Raw genomic sequence first — 26,252 nt, 5'->3', positions numbered from 1 at the left:
GCCCCCTATTGCGCCGCTTTGAAATAATATTTCAATATATCATTTGGCAGGTTTAGAAATTATCTCCCTTTTAAAGCTTATTACTTCCCTTGGATTGTATTTTTTGACTTTTGACCTTGAAGAATGACCTTGACCTTTCACCACTCAAAATGTGCAGCTTCATGAGATAGACATGCATGCGGAATATCAAGTTGCTATCTTCAATATAGCAAAAGTTATCGCAAAACTTTAACCAAGGTTAAAGTTTTGGGACAGAATGACAGACAGACAGGCCAAAAACAATATGCTCCCAATCATTCGATCAGGGGGCATAAAAATGGAAATCTTGTTAAATGTCTATCATTATTTTGGAAAACACAAAAGTGCCCTCATTTGTGTAAATTTAAAAATGGTCACATTGTTGAGATGTTTATAAGTTTTATCTCTGAATGGACCAGTGATTGAGTGAAACAAGAATTGTTCACAATAGTGACACTGAACCCTACTAAAAATTGACATCTTTAATCAAATATGATTTAAACAAAATGCACATTCACAGATATCATAGTGAAGAAAGCCTGCAAGTGTAAATGTTATGTATGTTGAAAAGTGACGGAGAACGACTTGGGAAAAGTTTGCGTAAATGGACAGACAGGCAGGCACATGGAAAGATGTCCATGAAGATTCCAGTATATCCCCCTTAATTTTGTTACAGGATGTTAAATAATCTGCTTATAGTTCAATTGTAATCATTATGGTATAGAAACTCTGAGTTGAAAAAGAGTCACACATTTGTAATTTTTTGTAGGACAAACAAATAACAAGTGCACTACTTCATGTCATAAGGAACAATTCCTGCAAGTTGAAATGTTTCACACTGATAAGTGTAAGAGAATGCCTATGGACAAGTTTGTGTCTAAGGACAGAAAAACTGACAGAGAGACTTAATACAATATATATTATTCTGATTTTCTCTCTTGAACTTTAAAAAATATGACAATAATTTTATGTGAAGAAGTCCATGTATAAGAATCACACAGTTATGTTCTATATGAGGTTCCATGAGATTAACTAATGGTTGAAACAAGATGCAAAAAACACCATGGATCGTTTTTTTTGAAGCCATATTTCTAGGTATTAAGGCAGATAATTATCAAGTGTATTGATATCATTCAATATACTTGAGGAGACAACTAAATGGAGCTTGAATAACAACCAAAATACAGTAAGTCTAGACATACTAATACTATTACCATCTGAAATTTTACTTTGAAACCCTTGTGGGGATTGAGTTTTTGGGAAAGTGTAACAATTACATTATTCAGTAGACACATCTTGAAGCACATTTTTAACCTGCTTATTAGAGATTTGTATGATATAGACATTTGTTAGCTAAGTCTAGACTGCAATAAAGTTCATTATTCTCTTGGCATGTATATCATCGTTAAGTACTTCACAGATAATGAATATCTAAATAACAAAATAAGTTGTGCACAAATTGGAACAGCTATAGAACAAATAGCTGTAAAGACTGTAAAGTGGAGTCCGAGTGCAACCAGGGTTCAAAGGGGCTTTAACAAACATTTGAAAAATGTATGGGATTATTTGAATTTGTATTCTTGCATTAAAAACTATAATGATTACTGTAAGTATGAAACTCAGTTTGTAACAGGAAAAATTACTACAATTAAAACCTACCTGGAATCTGTTGGATTTGTCATGGTGGGTAGCCAGCAGGCGGTTGATAATACTGTCCATGGATTCCCCACCATGGTAGTTGCGCAGTTTAAAGTGCATCTCGTCTAGACGCGACTTCAGAAACGTGAATGTCTGGAAGAAAGACTCATGGATTTTTACAGTAAGCAATGAAACAGTGAGTCGCATTTCATCCTCTCTATTCATGTGTGAGCTGTATCGACTTTGGACAATAGGCGCCACAACCGCCGTGTGGTGATCGGAATTTGAGGGCAGCTTTTCTCGACTTGGTCGCAGTTCAGGGGAGATGACTCTATGAAAGTTTGCTGGAGAAGTGGGCTCATGGTAAGATCTGGGTGAAGATGGCCTTGGGCCACGCATGTCGATGTGAAGATGAGCGGATGTGTCGATGTGCAATGGCTGGGCTACGTTGTAAGAGGATGACAATGGCACCAGGTGGGCGGGGTAGGGGGCAGCCAGCGGGGACTGCTCTGTTGAAGAGGACCTCCTATCAGGGGTATAGCTTCTGATGGAAGATGACGAACTGTCTGTGCTCAAGTGGGAATGTTTATACACAACCTCAGGGTCCACATCTTTGTCCGATGGAACGTACGGTCGCTTCTTGATAGGGCTGCGACTGTGCTTTATGCTTTCCTCCTCTTTAACAACCTTTCTAAGATCTAATAGACTAGACTGTTGGCTGATCACAGATTTTGAAGTGCTATTGCTTGAGGGATCTGAACCCATGCTATATTCCTCCTCACCCTCTTCATCTTCATTGTAATAACTACGACTTTCCATTCCTCGACTTGCTGTGGAAGCTGCCATTCTCAGATCCAGACTAGCGCTGCTGACTGCAAGTTGATGCTGGGCAATAAACTGTCGAGCAGCCGCCATTTGCTGATGAACCGCAAACTGCTGTGCTGCTATGCTCTGAGGGGTCAGACCAGCTGGATGGTTATGGGGAGAACCCATCAGCGCTGAATCGAACATCGGCAGGTACGGAGACCTCCTCTCTTCTAGGTGTCTGTCCTCAGTCTTAATGGCAAGAGGGGAGTGCGGTAAATGGAATGGCAATTGAGACTGCATATTCAATATGGAGCCCATCATCTGGGCCCGGGAAGCTGTGGTCATCAGGTTCAATGGCAAGGAACTTGCGCGCATAGCAGAAAGCTGCTGGTCATGACTACTCGACAGGCTGGACTCGTCTGAAAGATCCAGAGGTCTTTCGTTTTCGGTGCTGCAAGAAAGATTGATGTGAGCGGGTGGGGGAGTGTCAGACCGGGGACTGTTGTGCTGTGGGGGCGTGCAGGAGTTGTGGGCCCTTTGACGTGGGTAGTTTGGCCCACACTCTGCTCGCTGCTTCAGTAACAGCTGAAGGGCGGCCACTGACAGATGGTTGATCTCCTGCCTGTTCAGGTTCACCTCGTCTTTGTCCAGCCCGTCTATCAATGTGCGGTACTCATTGTCAGAGTTCAGGCTCAGTAGGCCATGCAAGGCCTGTTCAGTCTGCTTGTCTTCGATGCTTCTTATCAGGTCACGCATCTTTCGAGAACGTCTGCCAAGTTTTGCGGCTGCAATAAAAAATCTTATTTTGATAAGAATAGAAAGAAATTGCGAAGTAAAAACTAAACAAGTGCAATCAATAACTAGAGTTAGTAATCTCAAAGCAAATAACTGTATTATCAAAACAACAGAAACCCACTTCTGTGCCACATTCCCCAACATGAAATGTCAAACAAAGACCAAAAAGTCCACATACTATGTATTCCTGTTTGTTTGAGCCAAGCTATAAGTGCATCTACATGGTAATGTGTCCTATTATTAGATGATCTGGATTCATTCAGGCAAGTAATGATCGAGGGCAGTTATATACTGCAGACAACAACATTATATGACTCAATCCCGGAGGACATGCAAAGTGACATTGGAGCTGCAACTTTAACATTTTCTAATAGAACATAACTTCAAGCCATTCGTTTGCAGACATGAATCCAATTTTTATAATATTCTAGAGAATCTTAATCCAAATCTAATGTATACAAACAATCATAGGCCCTGTCTTTTTACCCCTATTAATTTCATAGATTTTAAATAAATGGAAAGCAGTATTCAACTGACAGCAGCAGCATTTTTCAATTTTTTTTATTAAGACTTTGTTTGAGAGGTGCTTAGTCATAATATCTCACCGTCTGGGGCTTCAATTGCAAAACATCAAAATTATATTCTTGCAGGCTTCCTGAAAAGGCCGGACCGCCAGTCTTGTCTGGTAAAATTCTTTACGGTCCGGCGAAGTTTCTAATATCGCCGGTCCTTGTGACAGGCAAAAAAATTTATGATTAAATACCGAAAAGTCAAATACTTGCCAAAAGAACGAAAACTCCCCCATTAAAAAATCACTATTTTCGTGAATTTCTAGCCTTTTTGTCATTAAGAATACTAACGCATCACTAGTTCTTAAGAGTGCTCTCCCTTTGTTGTTTTTTCGAAAACGTCAATTTCATTGGTCTGACATATTACTGTGCCATATCAAAACAATCAATATGAAGCGAAACTGTAAACATTTAAACGGGATTAAGGAAACATCACAGATTACTTCGGAACCAAGAATGCACATGAGCAGAGACTTGTTGAAATCTGTGAGTTAAACATGTGAGTTAAACACGATTCTATTCAATCCCCTGAAAATCTTTGTAAATTAAGCATTTTCAATCTCCTGAAATATTTTGATGTGAGGCCCACTTGTCCTCAGACATAAATCTGATAAAATAGGCTATTACATGCATCCAATCCCTATAAAAATATATATTTTCCCTTGAGTCTGACTAGAATTTAAAGCTGTTGTCCATCATACACTGTAATCACTAGAACATGCAAGTGTTTTGTTTTACTTTATCAAGTGTACTTATACCCAGGCCGCACATTGCAATAAATATGAGTTAAACTTTACTTAATTATTCAATTATAAACTCATGATGTTCGGTCAGGTCAATTTTTGTCCGGGAAAGGCTAACTTTTCCATGAGCCTGTTCGTTTGACAGGCATTTTGGGGGACTTTTCAGGAAGCCTGTTCTTGTCAGTATGCACTTAAAGTTACTAGACAATTATATATCTAACCATAATACAATAAAGTTACAAACAAGCACATGGCTAAAAGTGAAGAAGGTTGAAAAAGCCTGAAAAAAAAACCTGGGGGCCGGAAGCTCCTGGAAAATAGCATTTTAGATGGCCAAGGAATGCACTATCTTGGCTTTAAATTTGGAACAAAAATTAAGTCCAGAAATTTAATAATATTAGAATTTAGAATGAGTGAGAAAAAATCATATCTTATACACCATATTGCATTTTTTATACAGCTGCAGACCATTTCTTGTTTCTTGTCTTCATAAGCTTTAAAGCTTACCTTTTACCAAAAACAAATATTTAAAGGTAAAAATTCAAAGAATTCAAATCAGAACCAATTGATGGAAACTTTACACATATCACTATATCTATTTATAAAAACACAAAGATATTGTTTGGTGAAGACACACATCACTTCATGGATTGTTGGAACACATTTCACTATACACTATAAACACACCCTGATGATAGAAACTTGATTGATAATTAATTATGGAAAACAAATATCACTACAATTACACTTAATAGCAGTGCTTCTGTTAGCTTTTATAAGTTGGAAGTCCTGACTTCCAAGCCTAAAATTTTGGACGTCCCAGACATAAATTTTGAAGTCCTACTTTTATTTCAGAAGTTTAATATAGGTACATGTTCCAACTCTATCAATTACCCGATAATCCAGTATTATTACAATATCTATTTTTAAAACCAAAATACGGCCAATATTGATGTCCGCCATTTTACGCAAGTGAATATAAAAATTGAATTGTGGGATGGGGGAATTCCCATTGAACATGCGTAAATCACGTGACTCGATTTGAGCGCATAGAGAACTGTTCATATTTAGTAATGACGACAAATCAACGACTGAATTTAAAATGTTACATGTACCTCCTTTCAGAAAATTTTGCCTAAGTGAAAGCGAATTTTGGAGAATAAAAACGCGTCTTTCTTTAAATTTTACGGAGTTTACTTCATTCCGAATCGCGATATTCACGTAGACCAATATTTATGCATAGTAAGGTAATCTCAAAACACATTATTTAACTATTTATTGCATTATGTGTTAGGGCCATTGATATAACAAAATACATCATTCAATATTAGTATTTTCAAATACGAAATCATTTCCAGATTTTATTATTCACGGAAAGTTAATAAAATTCTAGCAACAAATAAACATTTCTCATGTATTTCGTGTACCAATGGAAATCATGCGAAAATTAGACTTCATGTACAACATCTCGTTCTTCCACGGGGAAAGCGTGGACTTAAATATTTTATTGCTGAATAAAAACTTCGTAATATTATTGTATACAGCTTCACGTGTGGTTGGCGTGTATTCGGCTGCCCGAGCCCTGATTGGCTGATGCGCTTACCAAGAAGAATTTGATTGACAGCTGGAAATATCAATATTGGCCACTCGCTGTACTATTTCATTCGAAACAGTACCTCTTAGGCGGAGTTAACAGTATGAACAACCCGATTTACAGTTGACATTTGTACGTGCTGTCTTTTAGTAAATAGAGTACATGCGGATTATCGGACATCCAAGGGACTTCCACCATTTGCATAATGGACGTACTGGTGCAAGTGAAGGAGTTTATTATCACTTATCTGTTAAACTGGCCCCTTTAGTGGCCATGGCTATCGATTCCAGTTCGCACACGTGTTATACATGCAGATACGCATCTTTGAAATATTCGCGGACCAGCGGACCACCTACTCCCCCCCCCCCTTCAAATTTCTCATCGATTCTGGACGAATTGAGAGATCGACCTCCGGGGCTTAAAAAAAGCCGGAACTTTCGGGAAAAAAAAGGAACACTTTTAGCCATGCAAGCAGGAACTTGGATCATAATATTCACTGTTTTCATGTTCTTTGTCTACCCCCTTCAAAGGAAGACACACCCCAATGCTGTTTGATCGTGGTTTTCACAAAAATTAATGAACAGAGTCCTAATTTTATTGTTCATTTAAAGCCTTATTATATCCATTAGCATGGGAAGCATATGAAATTGGCAAATCTTCATAACACGGATGCTACTTTATGACAGTGTTGAAATAACATACTTTCATGTAAAAGATTTTATTGATATTGCAACTTTAAGTGAAAACTTCAATATAATTTCTGATGTTCCATATAAAAAATCTCTATTTGGAAAATATATTTTTGCTTTATACCAATTAATACTATAAAAGTTAACTTAATTATAAAACAACAACAAAATCACAAAAGGAAAATCAGAGCTTTCAGGTGAAATTTAATTATGTAATATAATAATGCAGAGTTATAGACACTGATTAGGTATAATGCATTTGCTATAAACACATTTATCTTCTGCATAACAACTCATCACAACCGAATCATCATACATTATTTAACTGCCAGGGGAAAGGTTATATAACTTCCAACTGCATAACTGCTTCATATTTTAAACATCACCTAGATATAATGATACAGTTCATCACCATGAGGCTTGAATTACAAATGCTTCTCACAGGTTCATCCAAAGTCGGGCAAATAGCTTTTTTCATACACAAATCATTTCAATCATAAATGCTATAAATACTAAAATACATTTTTTTTTCAATCAATTATTAGTCAGTTTATTTAATTTTTGCTAGTTTCAACACATATGGTTTAAAAATAAATATGTATTACATCAGTACATTAGGAACTTGCAAATATACTTAATAAAAGCAATTTGTACAGTGAAGCATATGTAGTATATGTCATTCCCTTAATTTTTTCAATTTTTTTTGTTAATGTTCAATTTGTTTAATGTTTGGCTTTTCCTTTTGAATTAAATATAAATCTACTCACAGCTTACATCACACATTCATGCTGTATTTATACAACCTTTAAATGTCAAACAGTCAATACAACAAGTGAATGTCATAGGGTCAAAAGTAACATAAAGCATTTGAGTACTTATACATGAATAATGATTACTAATTTTACAATTTTAGTTTGAAAACATTTATTGTTGGCATTAAAATAGTCAATAATCACGTTATTTAGCAAGTAAGATGTGTTCTTTACCTGATCGTGACATCCCCAACGCCAGGCATTTCTGCAGACGGCAGTACTGACATCGATTTCGTGTCAAAATCGTGATATCGCAGTTCTTATTGTAGAAGCACTTCTTCCTGGCAGGGTCTCCAACATCTTGCAGCGCGCGCCGAAAGAACCCCTTGCAGCCCTCGCAGGCTAGCACCCCGTAGTGGATGCCCGATGACTTGTCTCCACACACCAGGCACTTCAGATTGTTGTTCATAGGGCTCGTCTTGGGCGTGGGAACTGAAATCAGAAATAAATGCCTCTGGAACATTAAGGTAACAATGCCATTGGCACTAGGTTGCTCACCTGAGACTTTGTTCTGTCAGCACTTTTTTGTGATGGTTCAAAAACCATAGTTTAAATTGGCCGTGGATCCTTACAAAATTATGATCTCAACAAATTGATTTTCATGAAAACCATGAAACATAATGATCCTAACATAAAGAGTACACTTCAAATCAAAGGAGGATAAAATGCAGTATACTGATTTTTGACAAAAAAAAAGGTCTATTCATTGCCTTCATCACAACTAACAGCGCAGCTAATTTGATTTTATTTAATAAATAATTGGTCCTTCGTGACCTAGTGTATGTTTAAATCATATAGCATATTAGAGTTACAAAAAAAAGACAAATACCTTAACTATTATATCTTACACAATTGCAATAATTCTTAATAATTTTAAATAATCCCTACCCTTCTTCATTTAGCATGAAAACTATTTTGATTTAAGATTAACTGATCATGTTATTTTTGTAATTTCACACATTAAACATGATATATTGCAAATTTGTCTATAAAGGAGTCCAACATTGAAAAAAAGTAATTTTTTGAGTTACCTCCCTGGAGTGTTCTTTTCTTTTTGTTCAAACTTAAACTTTATAATTATGCCAACTTTGACTATTCACGTTGCAAGTGCATGACTTTATTGTTAATTTAACAACAATGAAAAAAAATAAAACAAAGATGATGTTTATTTCCACGGCTTAGGTGCATTGTGTTATTTTTACAGCATGTTTGTTGTATGGCACATTTCCACTTTTGCTTTGTGTATGTAAGATCTATCTGACGTTTGTTAACGTAGCCCCCATCCCTGACTGATTTCTGGGTATTAATAATGATGTGACCTGCATAAATAGTCAACATAACATGCAAGTGGATAAACACACAATGACATTAATCAGATCTACTTCTGTCTATCTTTGATAGTTGATTTATTAGGCTGTTTTCAACAAAATTTAAACAAAATAATGCAGCAGTCAGTTAACCATGTCAAACGTTTTATAGGTCAGCTGGTTTACTTTGTACACATCCATATGACAGGAACTAATAACTGCCCAACTTTGATCAAAATAGGGAAAGAAAGGCCGTAGAAAAGAATTGAGTCATGTTCTGAGAAAACTGGGCTTAATGCATGTGGGTAAAGTGTCATCCCAGATTAGCCTGTGCAGTCCACACAGGCTAATCAGGGATGACACTTTCCGCCTAAACTTGATTTTTGGTAAGGGGGACTTCCTTGAAACTAAAAATACCATAAAAGCGAAAAGTGTCATCCCTGATTAGCCTGTGCGGACTGCACAGGCTAATCAAGGACAACACTTTACGCACATGCATTAAACCCGGTTTTCTCAGAATGTGGCTCAATTCATGACCCATATCTTAACATCCCTATGTGACCAGGGTGGTAATTAAACCCGTGATCCTCAGACTTGAAGTCCAAGACTCTACCAACTGAGCCATTCCACCTTCACTTTTATCATTTAGTCTTACAAATACTGTATAGGGCAACAGGAAACAAAATGATGAGAAAACATTTAACAAACTTCAAAACTACATTAAAGAAAAACAAAGTATTTTTATAAAAAACAAGAGATATTTGTGTTTGTCAGAAACACAATGCCCCCTACTGCGCCGCTTTGATACATGTTTTTTTTACCTTTGACCTTGAAGGATGACCTTGACCTTTCACCACTCAAAATGTGCAGCTCCATGAGATACACATAAATGCCAAATATCAAGTTGCTATGTGAAGGGACATACAAATTATGAGCATTTTTCGAAACCTAAAAGCAAAGTGTGACGGAAGGACAGACAGACAGACGGACGGACGGTCCGATCACTATATTCCCATTCTTCGGGGGCATAAAAACTGCCCATGGATGAAACACCAACTGATGCACAATTTGTTAAATTTGTAAGCCATTGGTTAGATCGCATCACGGATTTAAAAAAAAATCCGACCAGGGAAACAACGAAAAACAAATAATAATGTATCTGTTGTAAACAAAATACCACATAAACCACAAAAGTCTGAATGTAGAGCAACTGCAAAAAGTGGTAATTACATGTGAACTTAATACAGTAGTTCCATAAAATATCACTCACAACATGCATGTTTATGATGATATATAATTATGTTAAGAGTTTGGAAAAAAACAAGCTATTTTGGGACATGCAAGTCAAGTTTGACTGGCTGGCTGATCTAGGACTTGATCATGTGCTTCAAAGCATGATATTCTGACAAAATGTTTTGTGAGTTTAAATGCTTGTTTCCGTTTACAGGATATTATATATAACTTGATTTACACAATTCTACAAATGAATAAACAAATGACTTACATTCATTGATTTACTTGTGAATCAACAACATAACAACAAAATATGTTTACAGAACATATTCGGAAAACAATATATAAAGATTATTCTGTCAGAAAAGGAACACTTTTATTAATTAAAATTGTAATAAACAAATCTGAAAACCAGAAAGGGCTACATTTTTGGGAACAATTCTCTAGTAAGCATTTTAGTACAGTAAACTCTCTGTAAACCGGATGGTCTGGGGACCGGCCTGATCGTCCTGTTTTCAGAGAGTTCCGGTTTACCAAGAGTAGGCATATTGCCGAAATATACATAGTATGCATTGTGTACAAAATCATATAAGAATAAAACAAACCATATACATTTACATGTACCATGAGATACCTGTATTCATGTAAGGTTTATGTTTAAAGTATACTTTAAAAAATGTGTTTTTATTCCATTAAAAGCAAAAAACATTCCATACCGACTTGTTTTGATTTATCCCAAAGTGAGCGTGGTGCTTTATACATGTACGTACATGTACATGCGTACGTGACATTTGTCATATAAGCAATTTAGTGGTCATCTAGTTGGCTATAAATAGATCTGAATTAATTAAATTTAAGCGTTTTAAACATGGCTATAAGATCCTTTAAACTACCCGAGAAGATCACAAGAAATTGATCGTCGCAACGGCATGCATTAATTTTGTAATTAAATTGTTTATCATAAACTTAATAAAATAATCGCGTCAATCACTTTTTGGTATTACCACACGTCTATAATAGACATTCACAGTTTGTTTTACATTATTTAATTGGACTTCAATTTTCAGCGAGGTAACAACTTGACACCTTTATGGTATTTTAATCCGATTATCGATAAATACGCAAGCAGAATGTGTGACACTGCACGCGCCGTGCTGACTAGATATTGTAATTTACACGCCTCGAGCATCTTGAGAATTTGGACTGTCCAATGTACTCAATGTATTTTACATTGAAAATGACGAAATTCAAGGAGATATCCATTCGGTTTCCGGTTTTGAGAGAGTTCGGTTTATTCAACATTTTTTAACAAAGAAATAAAAGGTGAAAATACGGGACTGGCACGATCATTCGGAATCGGGAGATTTCCGGTATTCAGAGAGTCCGGTATTGGCAGAGTCTACTGTACAAATAGAATATTTGTGGAAAAAGTAAATTTAATGGAAACCTCAATATTATTGCATTAATCAATGTGTTGTAAAAAATTAAGAACTATAAATAATTAATTAAACTAAAAACTAAACATCTGTGCAAAAACGGTGCTGTAAAAATGCTTCACAAATAATGATTGAACTCTTATAATGGTTCATGATCAATTCATGAACTAAAACAAATTGTCATCAAACTTCTTGGTACAATTCATAATTTGTTATGAATGCGTAGTTCATTAACTATTAACTGCGTATGAATGTTTTGCAGGTGATCCAAGCATACTGTGACTGGCACAAATTGACAAATGTGACATTTGAACATATACCGTATTTTACCATGCATAGCGCGCGGTTTTTTACCTTCAAATTTCAAAATAAAAATTCAGTGCGCGTAATACATTGACACAACGCTTTCCTGGTTGCTAAATTGCAAAAAATCCATTTCGTAATCGTAAATCTTCACAATTGCCGCCATTTTTGTTATTGCAGAAAACTACACCCTATAATGTTATAGACTGAAGGGGCCGTTGTCGAAACAACATATAGCGGGAAAGGTTAGGAATGAACGGGGTAGTAACAGTTTTGACAAAAATTAAAAGATGAAAAAAATGTCTTTGTTGGTGTTTTCACACTTCTTCATTGATTGTTCATTAAAAAAAATCGAGCTATATCGATCCCCGTGCGTCGCGGTATTGTTTGTTAAAGTTTTTGTTGTCATGAAAACTCGTTGATTTACAACGCAAAAGGTCTTATTTGAACTGAGGCTAATTATTTCAATCATATTTTTCAACTTCGCTTTTGCTTTATTTTGATAATTTAATCCAAAGTTTAATGTTAGCAATTCCGAAAATTTGCACTCTATGTGAATTGACAGTTTGACGTCATCAAAGGAAAGCCGCTTCCTGTCTGAAGCAATAAAGCGACAAGTTTCTCGCCGACAAAATTGGCTTCCTTTGTCTAGCAATCAACATGCCGAACCAATTGTGTGTTTGTTCCTCAATGGCAATCGTCCAATTAAATAATAGCACGTGCAAAGCTCCGCCTTCGAACCTTTTGAAGAGAACGGAGGTGGAGTTCAACGGTTAATTGAGCAAGTGTATTACGTAGGTTGAGTTCCGATTTGCCGAAATTACTCGGCCCTAAGCATTGAAACGACGAATACGTTTATCAATCATTTTCCGATCTCTGCATAAATATGCTACTGTGCGAGTATACTACGTAGGTTACAAACCAACAATAGAGATATAGACTCGTTTTATTTTCTTTCAATAGAGACAAACAAATGATATTTGTCAAATGGCCTTACGCCAATAACGCCAACTGTATGGAATTGAGCGTTCGGGTGTATTGTTTGTCTCACTATAATATCAACTAGACGCAGTGAAGGCGCGAAATACCGGGTCAAACTGGATTTAATGGGGAGCATCTCTTAATGGGGAAATATTTAAGTCGATGAAAAATAAAATGGGATCCACGGACGATTTGCGTAAAATTGGACATTGCGATGTTGCGGGTCTGCAGAAGAAGATGTCATACGATGTTGTGAGCGGCAGGTAATGAAAATGTTACACTGTTCAAATGTGAGTAATAGGTAATGGTGGTTCGAATTTAACGCGCAGGGGTCTTGAAAAAACACGCGCAGTGCGCAGCAATAAGGACATATCGGTGTTCACGAGAGAATAATCTTAAAAATTATCAAAAAATATAGTGCTATGCAACCCATGCTCCTGATCGTAAAAACGCTCCCTACTTTAAAACAAAAAATTAAGCGCCCGAAAAACTCAGATTAAATGATTGCGCAATATAAAAATGGCGGCCATTTTCGGCCAAATTTTCGGGTTTTTGGTCTTGAATTCTTTTTTTTCTCCATTTTGGCTTTAAAAAATCGCATGCGCGTTATACATGGTAGCGCGTTATACATGGTAAAATACGGTAGGCATGAGCTCTCCTTACTGTCAAGCATATTATTTACAATTCCCAGCGGGCAACACATTATTCTGGAAACAAAACATAAAACATTATCCTACTTTTATGACCCACTTTCTGTCTGATGTTTCTGTCTGAGCCGAAGTTTTTCATTTGTAGCTATTTCTAGTATATATAATCATTTTTTATGTCGCACAATTTGTGCGAAGATTCTATGTCACATATGCTTTTTACAGAAAGGTATTAAGACTTAGAACAAATGGCCATCAAACGGCGATTTTCAATAATATTTTAATAAGCTAAAAACTTATTTACATAATGGTATTATAATTCAATTATGTTTAACAGAATGGAAAGTTTAATCAGTATTTGACGGCATTGAAACTCAGACTCAGCTACAGTAAGTTCATAGTTATTCATAGTTCATAGTTATAACAGGCCATGCTTTGTTGCACTGGCAAAAACTATTTAGTGTGTACATTAGACCATTAATCCAGAAGGCACCTGGGTCAACCCACAGTTACCTGCACCAGATTTTAGTAAACTGTGAGGCCTGGGTCATGCCAACAATAACTACACCTTGCCCTGCTTAATTAATTGCTATTTATTGACTGATGTGACTTTCCCCTGACCCTGATACCTTCATTCCAGAGCCAATTTACTGCCGCCTGACCTAGCTTTGAACCAGTTAGGTTAGTTATGGCATAACAAGGCACCTTGAACAAAGTAACTTTAATACACTTAAAACTCATTGGTACCCTTCACTGAAGGTGTTGGTGAGAAGGGCATGAAGGGGGAACTAAACAGGAGCAGGGAGCAGCACCCCCCTTATTTCACTCTAGATGATTACCTACTTATTGTATTTTTATAATAATTAAAAAAAAAATATAAATTATTTTACAAAATAATTCTTAAACATGATAATTAAATCTTATTCATGCAAAAAGGAATAAAAGTGCCGGATTGGAAAACTTAAAACAACATCTAAATTAATATTCATGACTCGTTGAAGTTCTTTCATAAATAGGAAATAACATTTAAGACAATAATATTTTTATACTCGCAAATACTGTACAAAAGTATTTGGACAAAAGATAGTAAACATTTCTAAATGTTTTTCTTAGAAGATTATTTTTAATTCTGTAGCCCGGACATTTCCTTTTCTTGCATGCATACAAATTGTATAAAACTTATAAAACAACATCAAATAAGAAAGAAAAGAAAATGTTAAAGATCAAAGACTAATAAACGTTTGATCTGTTCATAGACACAATCCCATGCAAGACACAATCAACTGTATTATACAAAAAAGTTGGCTGGCTAAACATGGATCCTCATCAATCAGTTATATTATAGTGAGTTTAAAAACATCAGCTAAATTACATTCTATTTTTGGTCGAGTAATATTATTTATCATTAATCACATCTAGGAGATTGGTATCATATAATCAGAAAGTTTATTTAATAAGTATAAAAGCATTTCTTAATTTTTTTTGTCTTCTTAAAAAGTTCTTTGTCAGAAAATGTGAATGGTTACCAATCCTTTTTTTAAAGAAAATACAACAGGATCTGTTTATGTAACAAGTAGCTTTGATGTTTTGTTGATCACATGAAATCTTTTGACTCAAGAGAGCAGAAATACCATATTTTTGGGGGTATAAGACGCAACTTTTTCCAGACAAAAAATACATGTGTTGTTTACCCGTCTTGTGTATGTACAAAATCAATTAGTCCAAAGTCAGACTGTCAAATTTTTTAGTCAAAATTGCATAAATCCTTAAGTGACAAACATGACCCGTAATTTGTTTCGCTGTTTTCATTACAAAATTGTATTTTACTCCGAGCCAGTTACACACTACTAATAAATCATATCTGAGTGCTTTAGAACTGAACAGTACTTAGCGTAAATAAAATAACGCACTAACAAAAGTAGTTGTCTGCTAAATTTATTTTTCGAGCTAACCTGGCGAATTTGTAACAATGTATAACAAACAATAACAAAAGACAACAAAAAGACACAATATCAATGACAAGAGGCCCCAAAGGGCCCTGGGTCGCTCACCTGAGAGACTTAGATGGAAAGAAACAAAGATTAAAACTCTTCAGCTCAGGTGAGAAAAAAATTATATTTGGGAATATTTCATGATGGTTTATGTGCGTCGTATACGCCGGAGCGTCTTTTGTGTGGGAAAAAATAAAAAAATGTTAAAATTCGGGGATGCATCTTACATTCCGGTGCTTTATTTAATCCAAAAAATATGGTACATTTAGCCAAGATGATCACGTTAAAATAATCAAAGGACCATTATTATACAAAAAAAAGTTAATTATCTGAACATCAAACTTGGACTAAATGTTAAACTTATAACTACCTAAATTCATTGAGTTTGGTAAAAACTATTGTACTACTAAACAAATAACAAGCATGATCTATCAAATAATCAGCCAGCATATCTTTTGCAAATCATGACATTAGAACCATTCATCACCTTCAATGTATTTCCTTAGACTTACTATTTCTTTATTATATTTACCTTTAAAGTGTAACGACACTTTAGCCAAGTCGAGGTTATGATATTTTATAACATATCTATTTATACACCACCATATCCTGACTTGTAGATTGAATTTGTCATGAACTGAAAAAAGACTAATACTCTTTATATCTGGCACCAGTAACCTTTAACCAACATGCAGACAGGGAGAGATGGATTGATAGGCTAAAGTACAAAACAGTAGCTCAAAAGTACACCAGTCAGCATTGATTTAATAGTTGTAAAATACTTGTACTGAAATAATTGATAGTTATTGAACATGGAAACAGCTTTCAAAAGTTTTTTTTACGGAATTAACATAAACACTGGTTAGAGTTTTTTAAATCAGATTCAGCATATGGCATATTGCAATTTAGGTTTTATGCATGCTACTTATAGCATGTTTGCCTTTGCCAACTAGTTACATCACAGTGCCATTATACAATGTTCAACATACTAAATTCTCCAAATTGTTCATAAAAATCTAGATTTCTTTAAGCCAGTATTTTATTTCATGCATGAACTTTATAATGTGAACACAATATAACCAAGCTACCGGGATTGATAAATAAACTAAAGTCACATCTGTTTACAAAAAATAATAATACTGTCAACAGTTCAGTATGCTAACAGGATAGTCCAACAAGATACCTACTCTTGCCTCCATGCAATCTCCAATTTAATAAACAAGCCATGCACTGCCAGGAAAAAACAGGCTTGATGGATGTGGGGGCTTGATGGATGTGCGGGCTTGATGGACATGCAGAGTTGATGGATGTGAGGGCTTGATGGATGTGCAGGCTTGATGGATGTGAGGGCTTGATTGATGTGCAGGCTTGATGGATGTGCAGGTTTGATGGATGTGCAGGCATGAGATGGATGTGTGGGCTTGATGGATGTGGGGGCTTGAGGGATGTGGGGGCTTGATGGATGTGGGGGCTTGATGGATGTGGGGGCTTGAGGGATGTGCGGGCTTGATGGATGTGCGGGCTTGATGGATGTGTGGGCTTGATGAATGTGCAGGCTTGATTGATGTGGGGGCTTGATGGATGTGGGGGCTTGATGAATGTGCGGGCTTGATTGATGTGGGGGTTTGATGGATGTGCGGGCTTGATGGATGAGCAGGCTTGATGGATGTGCGGGCTTGATGGATGTGGGGGCTTGATGGATGAGCGGGCTTGATTGATATGTGGGCTGGATGGGTGTGGGGGCTTGATGGGTGTGGGGGCTTAATGGATGTGCGGGCTGATGGATGTGTGGGCTTGATGGATGTGTGGGCTTGATGGATGTGGGGGTTTGATGGATGTGGGGGCTTGATTTATGTGCAGGCTTGATGGATGTGGGAGCTGGATGGATGTGGGGGCTTGATGGATGTGGGGGCTTGATGGGTGTGAGGGCTTGATTAATATGCATGCTTGATGGATGTGCGGGCTTGATGGATGTTGGGGCTTGATTGATGTGCGGGCTTGATGGGTATGGGGGCTTGATGGATGTGCAGGCTTGATGGATGTGCGGGCTTGATGGATGTGCTTAAGGTAAAATCCGAGAGTTCTTACAGCCCAATCAGGGACAAAACTTTCTGCTTTGACTAGTATAGACTCAGGGCCAAAACACCAACTTTGGGGAAAGGGCCACAGCCTTTTTTTTCGGGAAAAAAGACAAAATTTTCTGGATTTGGGGAATGAAAAATACTGAGGTTGTTTGGAAATTAAGAGAAAAATGCATGATTTTAAAGAAATTTCTGTAGGGGAAAGGGTCTTTTGGTTAAGGGGAAGAAAAAGAGGCCCCTTGCGAAGGAAGGTTTTTTGGCCCTGAGACTGGATTATTGTAAAGAAAAGACTACCTTTAAAAATTAATCTCCTATAAATTATCTCACATCTTAGATTGGCGGACAGCACCATGCATTAAGCCTGGTTTTCCTAGAGAGCGCTTATAGAACAGAACTGTCATACAAACACATAATTTGCCAATACAAATATTGCAAGCTGCCATGCATCACTGCTGAGAAATCTGCATTTCCTGTAAGCCAGCTTGCCAAGATGCCAGACATAAAACACTATCCAGAATTACCCATCCCAGCACTCCCACTGTTTACAGGTAAGATTGCGTCATACAGGCGTTGTAAGAATGTCATTCATTTTTCTTCCATCATTTACTATTTATTACATATTCAGGGCTGAGCATGAAATTGTTGCATGTGTAAACATAGGACTTTTTGGGGCCTAATTTTCAGAAACAAATTAATTCACAGTTCAGACTCAGTTGATTGAGGGTCTGTAAATGATATTTTACAATACAAAATAACTTCAGTATTTTGCACTTTTATATCTGGAACTTTAATCTTGGTAATAATATTCTAAAATCATTGGTAATCTGACATTAAAAACAAGAGATGTGTTTGTCAGAAACACAATGCCCCCTACTGCACCGCTTTGAAGCCATATATTTGACCTTTGACCTTGAAGGATGACCTTGACCTTTCACCGCTTAAAATGTGCAGCTCCATGAGATACACATGCATGCCAAATATCAAGTTGCTATCTTTAATATTGCAAAAGTAATGGGCAATGTTAAAGTTTTCGGACGGACGCACTGACTGACGGACAGTTCAACTGCTATATGCAACCCTACAGGGGGCATAAAAAGTGCTAGTTAATTGGTTGCAAACACACACAACAAGGCTACCCAGCATAAGGGAAAGCACTTAATATGATGACATGTCAATCGATTTTATGGCACTATTTTCTAAAGTACATCAGATTATTTTCCCCTTAAGAGTCTACATACACATGAAACAATAAATATGTTTTCAAAGCATGTACTTTTTCACTGTGCTCATTACTTTGTTGTAATTTTTATGGATAATGGCAGTTGGAACCAATATAATTTTTTTTAGCAGCTAACTACTATTAGGCCTATATACTTCAACTAACTGCTTAATATGAGTGTGTTGCCTCTAGACAATACTTGTAGATCCACAACTTTAGTGCGAGAGGTGCCTCTAGACAATATATATTCTACATAAATGTGAGTGTGTTGTCTCTAGACAATATATACACTACTTAAATGTGAATGTGTTGCCTCTAGACAATATATACACTACTAATATGTGAGGGTGTTGCCTTTAGACAATATATACACTACTAATATGTGAGGGTGTTGCCTCTAGACCACAGATCCACATCTTAAATCTGAGTGTGTTGCCTTTAGACAATATATACACTACTAATATGTGAGGGTGTTGCCTCTAGACCACAGATCCACATCTTAAATGTGAGGATGTTGCCTCTAGACCACAGATCCACATCTTAAATGTGAGGATGTTGCCTCTAGACCACAGATCCACTACTTTAATGTTTAAGTGTGTTTCCTCTAGAACACAGATCCACTACTTTAAGGTTTAAGTGTGTTTCCTCTAGAACACAGATCCACTACTTTAATGTTTAAGTGTGTTTCCTCTAGAACACAGATCCACTACTTTAATGTTGGGGTGTTGTCTCTAGACCACAGGTCCACTACTTAAATGTGATTGTGTTGCCTTTAGACAATAGACACACAACATAAATGTGAGGGTGTTGCCTCTAGACCACAGAACCAATTCATTAATCATTATTAAAGCAGCAGCTGTTTTAAATATTTAAAAACTAAAATTATTGCAAGATTAATGAGCCACTATCTAAAACAAACAGTTTCTACAATGTCAAATATTTGCATATAAAGAGGCACTAATTGGTTTTTAATTTGCCATTAGTCTACAATAGAAAGTGCTGTTTTGTTGCCTGCATGACCAAACATCAACATTTTCTCATTATGGTACATGGCAGTAATGAATGCTTGATAATGAATTTATGCAGTTAGAATAACATGCCAAAACCTGTTATGTCCTTGTTCCAATTTGCAACATTCAAAACCTGTGTATAATTGATGAATAATTTTACAAGTTATTAATCTAGTTCAAAAAGAGAATAATGTATGTGATTTTCATGTACAGATTGTGAATGACTGTGTTATCGATAGAAAACAGATTAAAGTATTGTTTCATTCTAATACTTAGAATTTGCTGCATATCTATTTATGTAGTTTTCTTTTAAACTTTTTTCAAACTGTGGCTTAAAGAAACATATACAAGTTTCAAGATTAATTCCCATGTCAAGGTACTAATACTTTTGCTATAATATTTTATGATAACACATTCCCTATTGAAGGTTTCCCCACACATTATTATATAATTTTGTTTAGATTGAACCATAGTTCATCTGCAATCAAGCTCTATAACTTGAATGTTAGTAAATATTATATTGAAAACACTTTTATGCTTAATTTTGATGCATTTATAAGCAAAACTGGAACAACAAAACTAATAATCCCAACTGTATTCAAAACGGCACCATTATCCACAATCCAAAGGACCATACCCAAAATGGTGAAAAAAACACACACTGACATGATAATATATTGATAAACAATTTGTGCAAAGTTATTTTGGACATACTATTAGTAATCAACTAAAAAAATGATGAAATGCAATTTTAGGCCATTTTGTATTAATAAAAGGCCTTATTTTGACTGGAACCTCAGTGTAAACAGCAGCAATAATGCATTTTTATGCCATAAGATTAAAATCTAGCAGACAGGAAAGTGGATTACCAAGGATTGGTTCGACATCCAATACAATGATTGAGAGCATTCAGACCCCTTCAGTTCTTATCATGAGTAAATACAGGAAGTTAGTGAGGAAAACTTTCAACTAGGTCAATTGAAAATGATTGATAGACAATCCATGTTCTGACTTTGTTTTTTTTATGAATTCTTGTGGCTAATTAAAGAACCCAATACATAAAAGAATGAACCTGTGACGGACATTATAATTTCAAGATGGAAAGTCATGTGATTGATTCAACATGGAATTTTAAAAGAGCAAGTGACTGATTAATGTCAATGTGGAATGTCATAGCAGCATGTGATTGACGGACCTAACGTCTATATAGAATGCCAAAGCAGCCTTTGATTTGATTGCATTTCATAATGCCAATATGGAATGTCATGGCAGCATGTGCTTGACTAAAATAATGACAAGCTGAAAAGCAATAGCAGCATGTGACTGACTGACATAAAGTATATCATAGCAGCATGTGATTGACTGACACAATGACAATATGTAATGCCAGAGCAGCATGTAATTGACTGACATAATGGCAAAATGACTTGAGATGTCATAAAGCAGTGATTTTTTCATTCAAAATCGGGTCAGGTAACCCGCCTCATTCCCAGTGGAAAAAAGTATATATTTTTACGAAATGGGCGCTTAAAATTCCCAATGAAAGGTTTCCAAAAAAAACGGTTATGACTGTTATAATGTCAATATGACTAATGAGATGTCATAAAGCTGTTTTTTTTTCATTCAAAACAGGTCCAGTCATCCGCCCCATTCCCAATGGAAAACGTATATGTTTTTCCCAAATGGGAGCTTAAAATTCCCAATGAATGTTTCCAGAAAAAAAGATCTCAATATTTTGTTAATCTCCTATCAATATAAGTTCAACCTTAGTAAATACAATACTGAAAACACTTGTATTCTCAATTTTGAAGCATTTGTTTAAGCAAAACAACAACAACACTACTTTCCCAATTTTAGTCAAAACGCTGCCAATTTTCCCAATCCAAAGGACACAGCCGCAATCCCAAAATGGTGAAAAAAGAACACTGTAAAGTCAAGATGATTAGCATAACAGCAAGTTACACCAACTAATATAATGGCCTGTAGTGCCTGTCAGAAAAAACTGACATCACAAAAATACCAGCCTAGGAATGAAATATTGAAAACAAAAATCTGTGTGATGAGATGACATTCCAGCAGTGAGGATGCAACTGACTGTAATACAGCAAGGTCTTGGACCAAATGAGGCTGACTGTAATAATGCCAGCGGAAATCAGACGCTCCAGTCCTGATCAGGAAGCCAAGGCCTGATTTCCTGTAGTCAACACACAGCAGCTAAAGCAATCAGGCCACCATGAAGAAAATAGAAATCTGTCTTGGAAAATTGATTTCACTGGAAGCTAGCTATATTAATGAGCATCTGTGAAGAGGCTGATTCCAGTAAATTTGGTATTGTCTTCGTTATTTAATGTAAGAAATCTCTAGAATATAACAATTTTAGTCCCCGGGAACTGCAATCTACTAAAATTGTCTTAGAACTATATGTTGAGGAATCTTTTTTCTTGATTGACCTAACCAAGTTATATGTATTTGAAAAAGTCTTAGGGCACAATGATCAAAACAGCAAGCAATTTATATAATATTATTATATAGAAACAAAATCAGTCACTCATGAAAATGGTATAAATCAAAATCAAAGGAAAATGTCACCGATTTCAACATTCTCCAGTACATCAATGAATTAGTGGAGCACTTAAAAAAAGCATTTTCAAAGTTGTATATATTACCTACATTTATTTGAAAGTTGCACAATCATGTATAAGGAATTTACTTTGAAGAAAGTTTTTTTGTACTTTTTTAATGGCACATCTTTTTCAAAATGTAAAAATGATCACAAGAATGTGCCTTATGTTGGTAAGGCTTTCCATCACCTCGCATAGGTTGTAAACAATCATATTTTGTTATGTATGCCTGCCCCGGGGAAACATATTCACGAACTTCATGAATGTATTCATGAAATTATTGATGAATAAATTCATGAACAAGATATTCATGAAAAACAAAATTGTGGTTCATGAACTTTAAACATTCATGAACTTATTGATGAACAAATTCATGAACTTTTAAACAAAACGGCTCATGAACTTCGTGAAAATATTCATATTTCAATTCATTAACAATATATTCATGAAAAAAACAAAATTTATGTTTCATGAACTTTTAGATTTCATGAACTTATTCACGAACAAATTCATGAACTCTGAAACAAAATGTTCATGAACTTTATGAATTTGTTCATGAACAGGTTTCACACAGATACATATAGAACTGTTAGAAGACAAGTTGAGAAATATTTTAACAGGACAAACAATGTAAATATGATAATAACAGAAAAATATAATTTTATTCCCAGTTTAATATTTTCATAACATTGTATGATTTGAGGATCTTTATTTACAAGACGAAGACGAAGAATAACACAACAAAGTTATGTACTAAAGCTTATTTAGCACAGTCATTAATATCTACAGGAGCGATATTCCTGGTAAACTGAGAGAACTTAAAGATAAAATTCAACATTGTAATAAAATCATTTGAATTGCTGACACTTCATCGGCATGTTGGCGAACAGTTAATGAGTATGAAATGATTGGTTATGCTTCTAACTCTGTTGATGACAAAAACATTCATAAAGCAGAGGAAAGAGTGATACAATGTAGCAAAAATTGGGAAACATGAGTGAACACAGTGCCAAAGAAGTTGAAATGGAACCAATGGCTGATCAGTTTAGCCAGTAATTTATTAAATTCTTACATTTCCAAATAACATAAACCATGTGGCTTCATTCAGCTTGCTTCCGTTTCAACTTCCTGTGCACACAACATTTTTCCTTTGTAAAAACAGCAATGACCATGTCCAACCATGGTCTGTCTTTTGTCACCATTGCCGACCATGGTTGACCATGGTCACCATTGCCGACCATGGTCCATTTTTGCCTGTGACTATGTCCAACCATGGTCTGTCTTTCGTCACCATTGCCAACCATGGTTGACCATGGTCACCATTGCCGACCATGGTCCATGTTTTTTGTGACCATGGTAAACCATGTTCCTGATCATGTTCCACCACGGTTTTTGATGGCTGACAATCAAATACCATGGTCAACCATAAAAAACCATGGTGACCATGATCTACCATGGTCATTGTTTTGCCTGGGTTGATTGCTGACTTCTTGAACTGCATTGATATACAAAATCCTTTCAGAGAGCAAACCATGTGCACCTTCTGTTTGTAACATATATCTCTTTCAGTGCTGGAACCGAATTTTGAAGGCCTTTGCAAACAGTTTGGATCCAGATGAGACGCCACAGAACATGGCGTCTCATCAGGATCCAAACTGTTTGCTATTCTGATAGTAATCTTTGAAAAAAATCGAAGAAAATGCTAATTTTAGAAATTCAGCAGACAACATTTTAGCAGACGACAAGTTTCCCATCATGCAAAGGGTTAAATACACTGTAAGGTTACTCACACTGGCCCCATAACCATTTGTGAGACAGGCCTTGTTGTACAAGCACATGCACAATCCATTCCACTCTCCATGGTGAGAAGTTGCTAAGCTATGATACTGACATGTTTGACATGTTGACAGTATCAGTTCTTATTTTAGGACAAAAGATTTCATCATAAATATATACTTGAAGGAAACTGTGGAAGATATAAAATGTGTTTATCTGGGGCAATATGATTAATGGCCATGATTTTTTTTACATAAACACGTTCAAAATTGGCAAAACCTAATTAACACAAACACCTCTTATAATTAATAAAAATAAATGGAAATCCTACCAGTCAAAATATTATAATAATGGAAAATATAGAAAAAAAACAGGTACTGTACAGAATATCGATGCATACCATCCACATGACGTTGATGCCTGTTGTGATACAAGTAATTGGCCTGAGGTGCATTAAACAAGAGTGGCAAAGACTCTTGGTTGCTCACTCTAGACCCTGACCAACTGACCTGTTTTTATCATCTTCTGCCATGTTTCGAAAACCATTTTAAAAACACTGCCAAGATATATTTAGAAAATTTATGCTGAGCAAGTTTTATGATAAATTTCAGCAAAAATGTGGCCTCTGAGTAGTTGCTAGTTTTTTTAGTTATTTTGACCCACTGACCTTCTTTCTTACATCATGTTATTATTTTTTAAATCAACCCATATATCATCGGGACAAATATTCACAATTATTTTTCTTAAATTTTAATCCCAGTTATAAACTTGGCCATTGTGTCATTGGGACAAATGTTCAGACCAAGATACATGAAGATTGGCCAATAAATGAGGCCTTCTGGACTGTGACCAAGATACATGAAGATTGGACAATAAATGAGGCCTTCTAGAAAGTGACCAAGATACATGAAGATTGGCCAATAAATGAGGCCTTCTGGACAGTGACCAAGATACATGAAGATTGGCCAATAAATGAGGCCTTCTGGACAGTGACCAAGATACATGAAGATTGGCCAATAAATGAGGCCTTCTGGACAGTGACCAAGATACATGAAGATTGGCCAATAAATGAGGCCTTCTGGACTCACAAGCTTCAGAGTTTATTTAGCCTTAAGTGACCTATATATATAGACTTGACCCCATCTGACCAGGTAGAAAACTTTGCCATATTTGTTAAAATATAGTGACATTTTTTGGTTGAGAGAGATATTTTAAGAAATTACAAAGAAAAATTATCAACCTTTTGAGAATAGGAATGGGGTTAAATTTACTACCCATATTCCCGAAAAATAATAATGTGTTAATATGATAAAAATTGATAATGCACAACATACAAAGGGCAAACAAAGATTGATTATAAAAGCAAACCAGAGCATGTTGTATATTGGTAACCTAAAAAGAAAAAGAAGACTGCAAAAACACAGCAAATAACGATTTTGACCATGCTTTACCCTACAATTACTCAACGACCAAGAAATCTGATAAATTATTTTGCAATAGATTTCTGTGCCAGGTCGTGACAAGCTTAAAGGAGACAACAGTCACCGCCAAGCACAATTATCAGGTCAACTAACCAAAATAAGATCTGTTATTTAGCTTCCAGGAGGTAATAAAACAAGGTCAAACCAGTGACACTGGCGGTCACATTACACTAAATATAGAACAACAAAGAGATTGATAAGTTTGGCTTCTATTTTTCACTTGATAACTGCATGTCAAACAAGATATAAATCGAAATGGTAATTAACAGTCATAATTATTCTACATAGACTTGTGAAATCGCAAAAATACACATGCAATAAGGGCTAAATTGAGATTGTTTGTTTTGAGTGTTCACCTTTATGCAATGTCAAGTACATAGCAGACTTCACTTGTGAGACAAAAAGCTGTAACTGTTTGCAGTTAAGATTTTGTAGGTGGATAGGTATTTTAGGAGTGGCAAATTAATTATTCATGTTCAGTCATAGTTAAATTTAGAACCA

At 35.8% G+C, this 26,252-nt stretch overlaps 2 protein-coding genes across 2 annotated transcripts in view; both read right to left on the bottom strand.

Moving 5' to 3' along the window:
- Window positions 1-26,252, bottom strand: part of LOC127865679 (uncharacterized) — a 459,001-nt gene that overhangs the window by 27,161 nt on the left and 405,588 nt on the right. The gene's annotated exons all lie outside the window — the stretch shown is intronic.
- The window catches only part of LOC127865681 (uncharacterized), a 72,739-nt gene that overhangs the window by 27,161 nt on the left and 19,326 nt on the right, over window positions 1-26,252 (bottom strand). Inside the window, exons 2-3 of the mRNA XM_052405604.1 lie at window positions 7,840-8,097; window positions 1,678-3,248 (exon numbers count right to left, since the gene is read on the bottom strand). Coding sequence (XP_052261564.1) covers window positions 1,678-3,248; window positions 7,840-8,097 — 1,829 coding nt within the window. The remainder of the gene's footprint in view (window positions 1-1,677; window positions 3,249-7,839; window positions 8,098-26,252) is intronic.

This window comes from Dreissena polymorpha, chromosome 2, assembly GCF_020536995.1.
Source record: "Dreissena polymorpha isolate Duluth1 chromosome 2, UMN_Dpol_1.0, whole genome shotgun sequence".
NCBI lineage: Eukaryota > Metazoa > Mollusca > Bivalvia > Myida > Dreissenidae > Dreissena > Dreissena polymorpha.
This window is presented reverse-complemented; position numbering and strand designations above follow the sequence as displayed.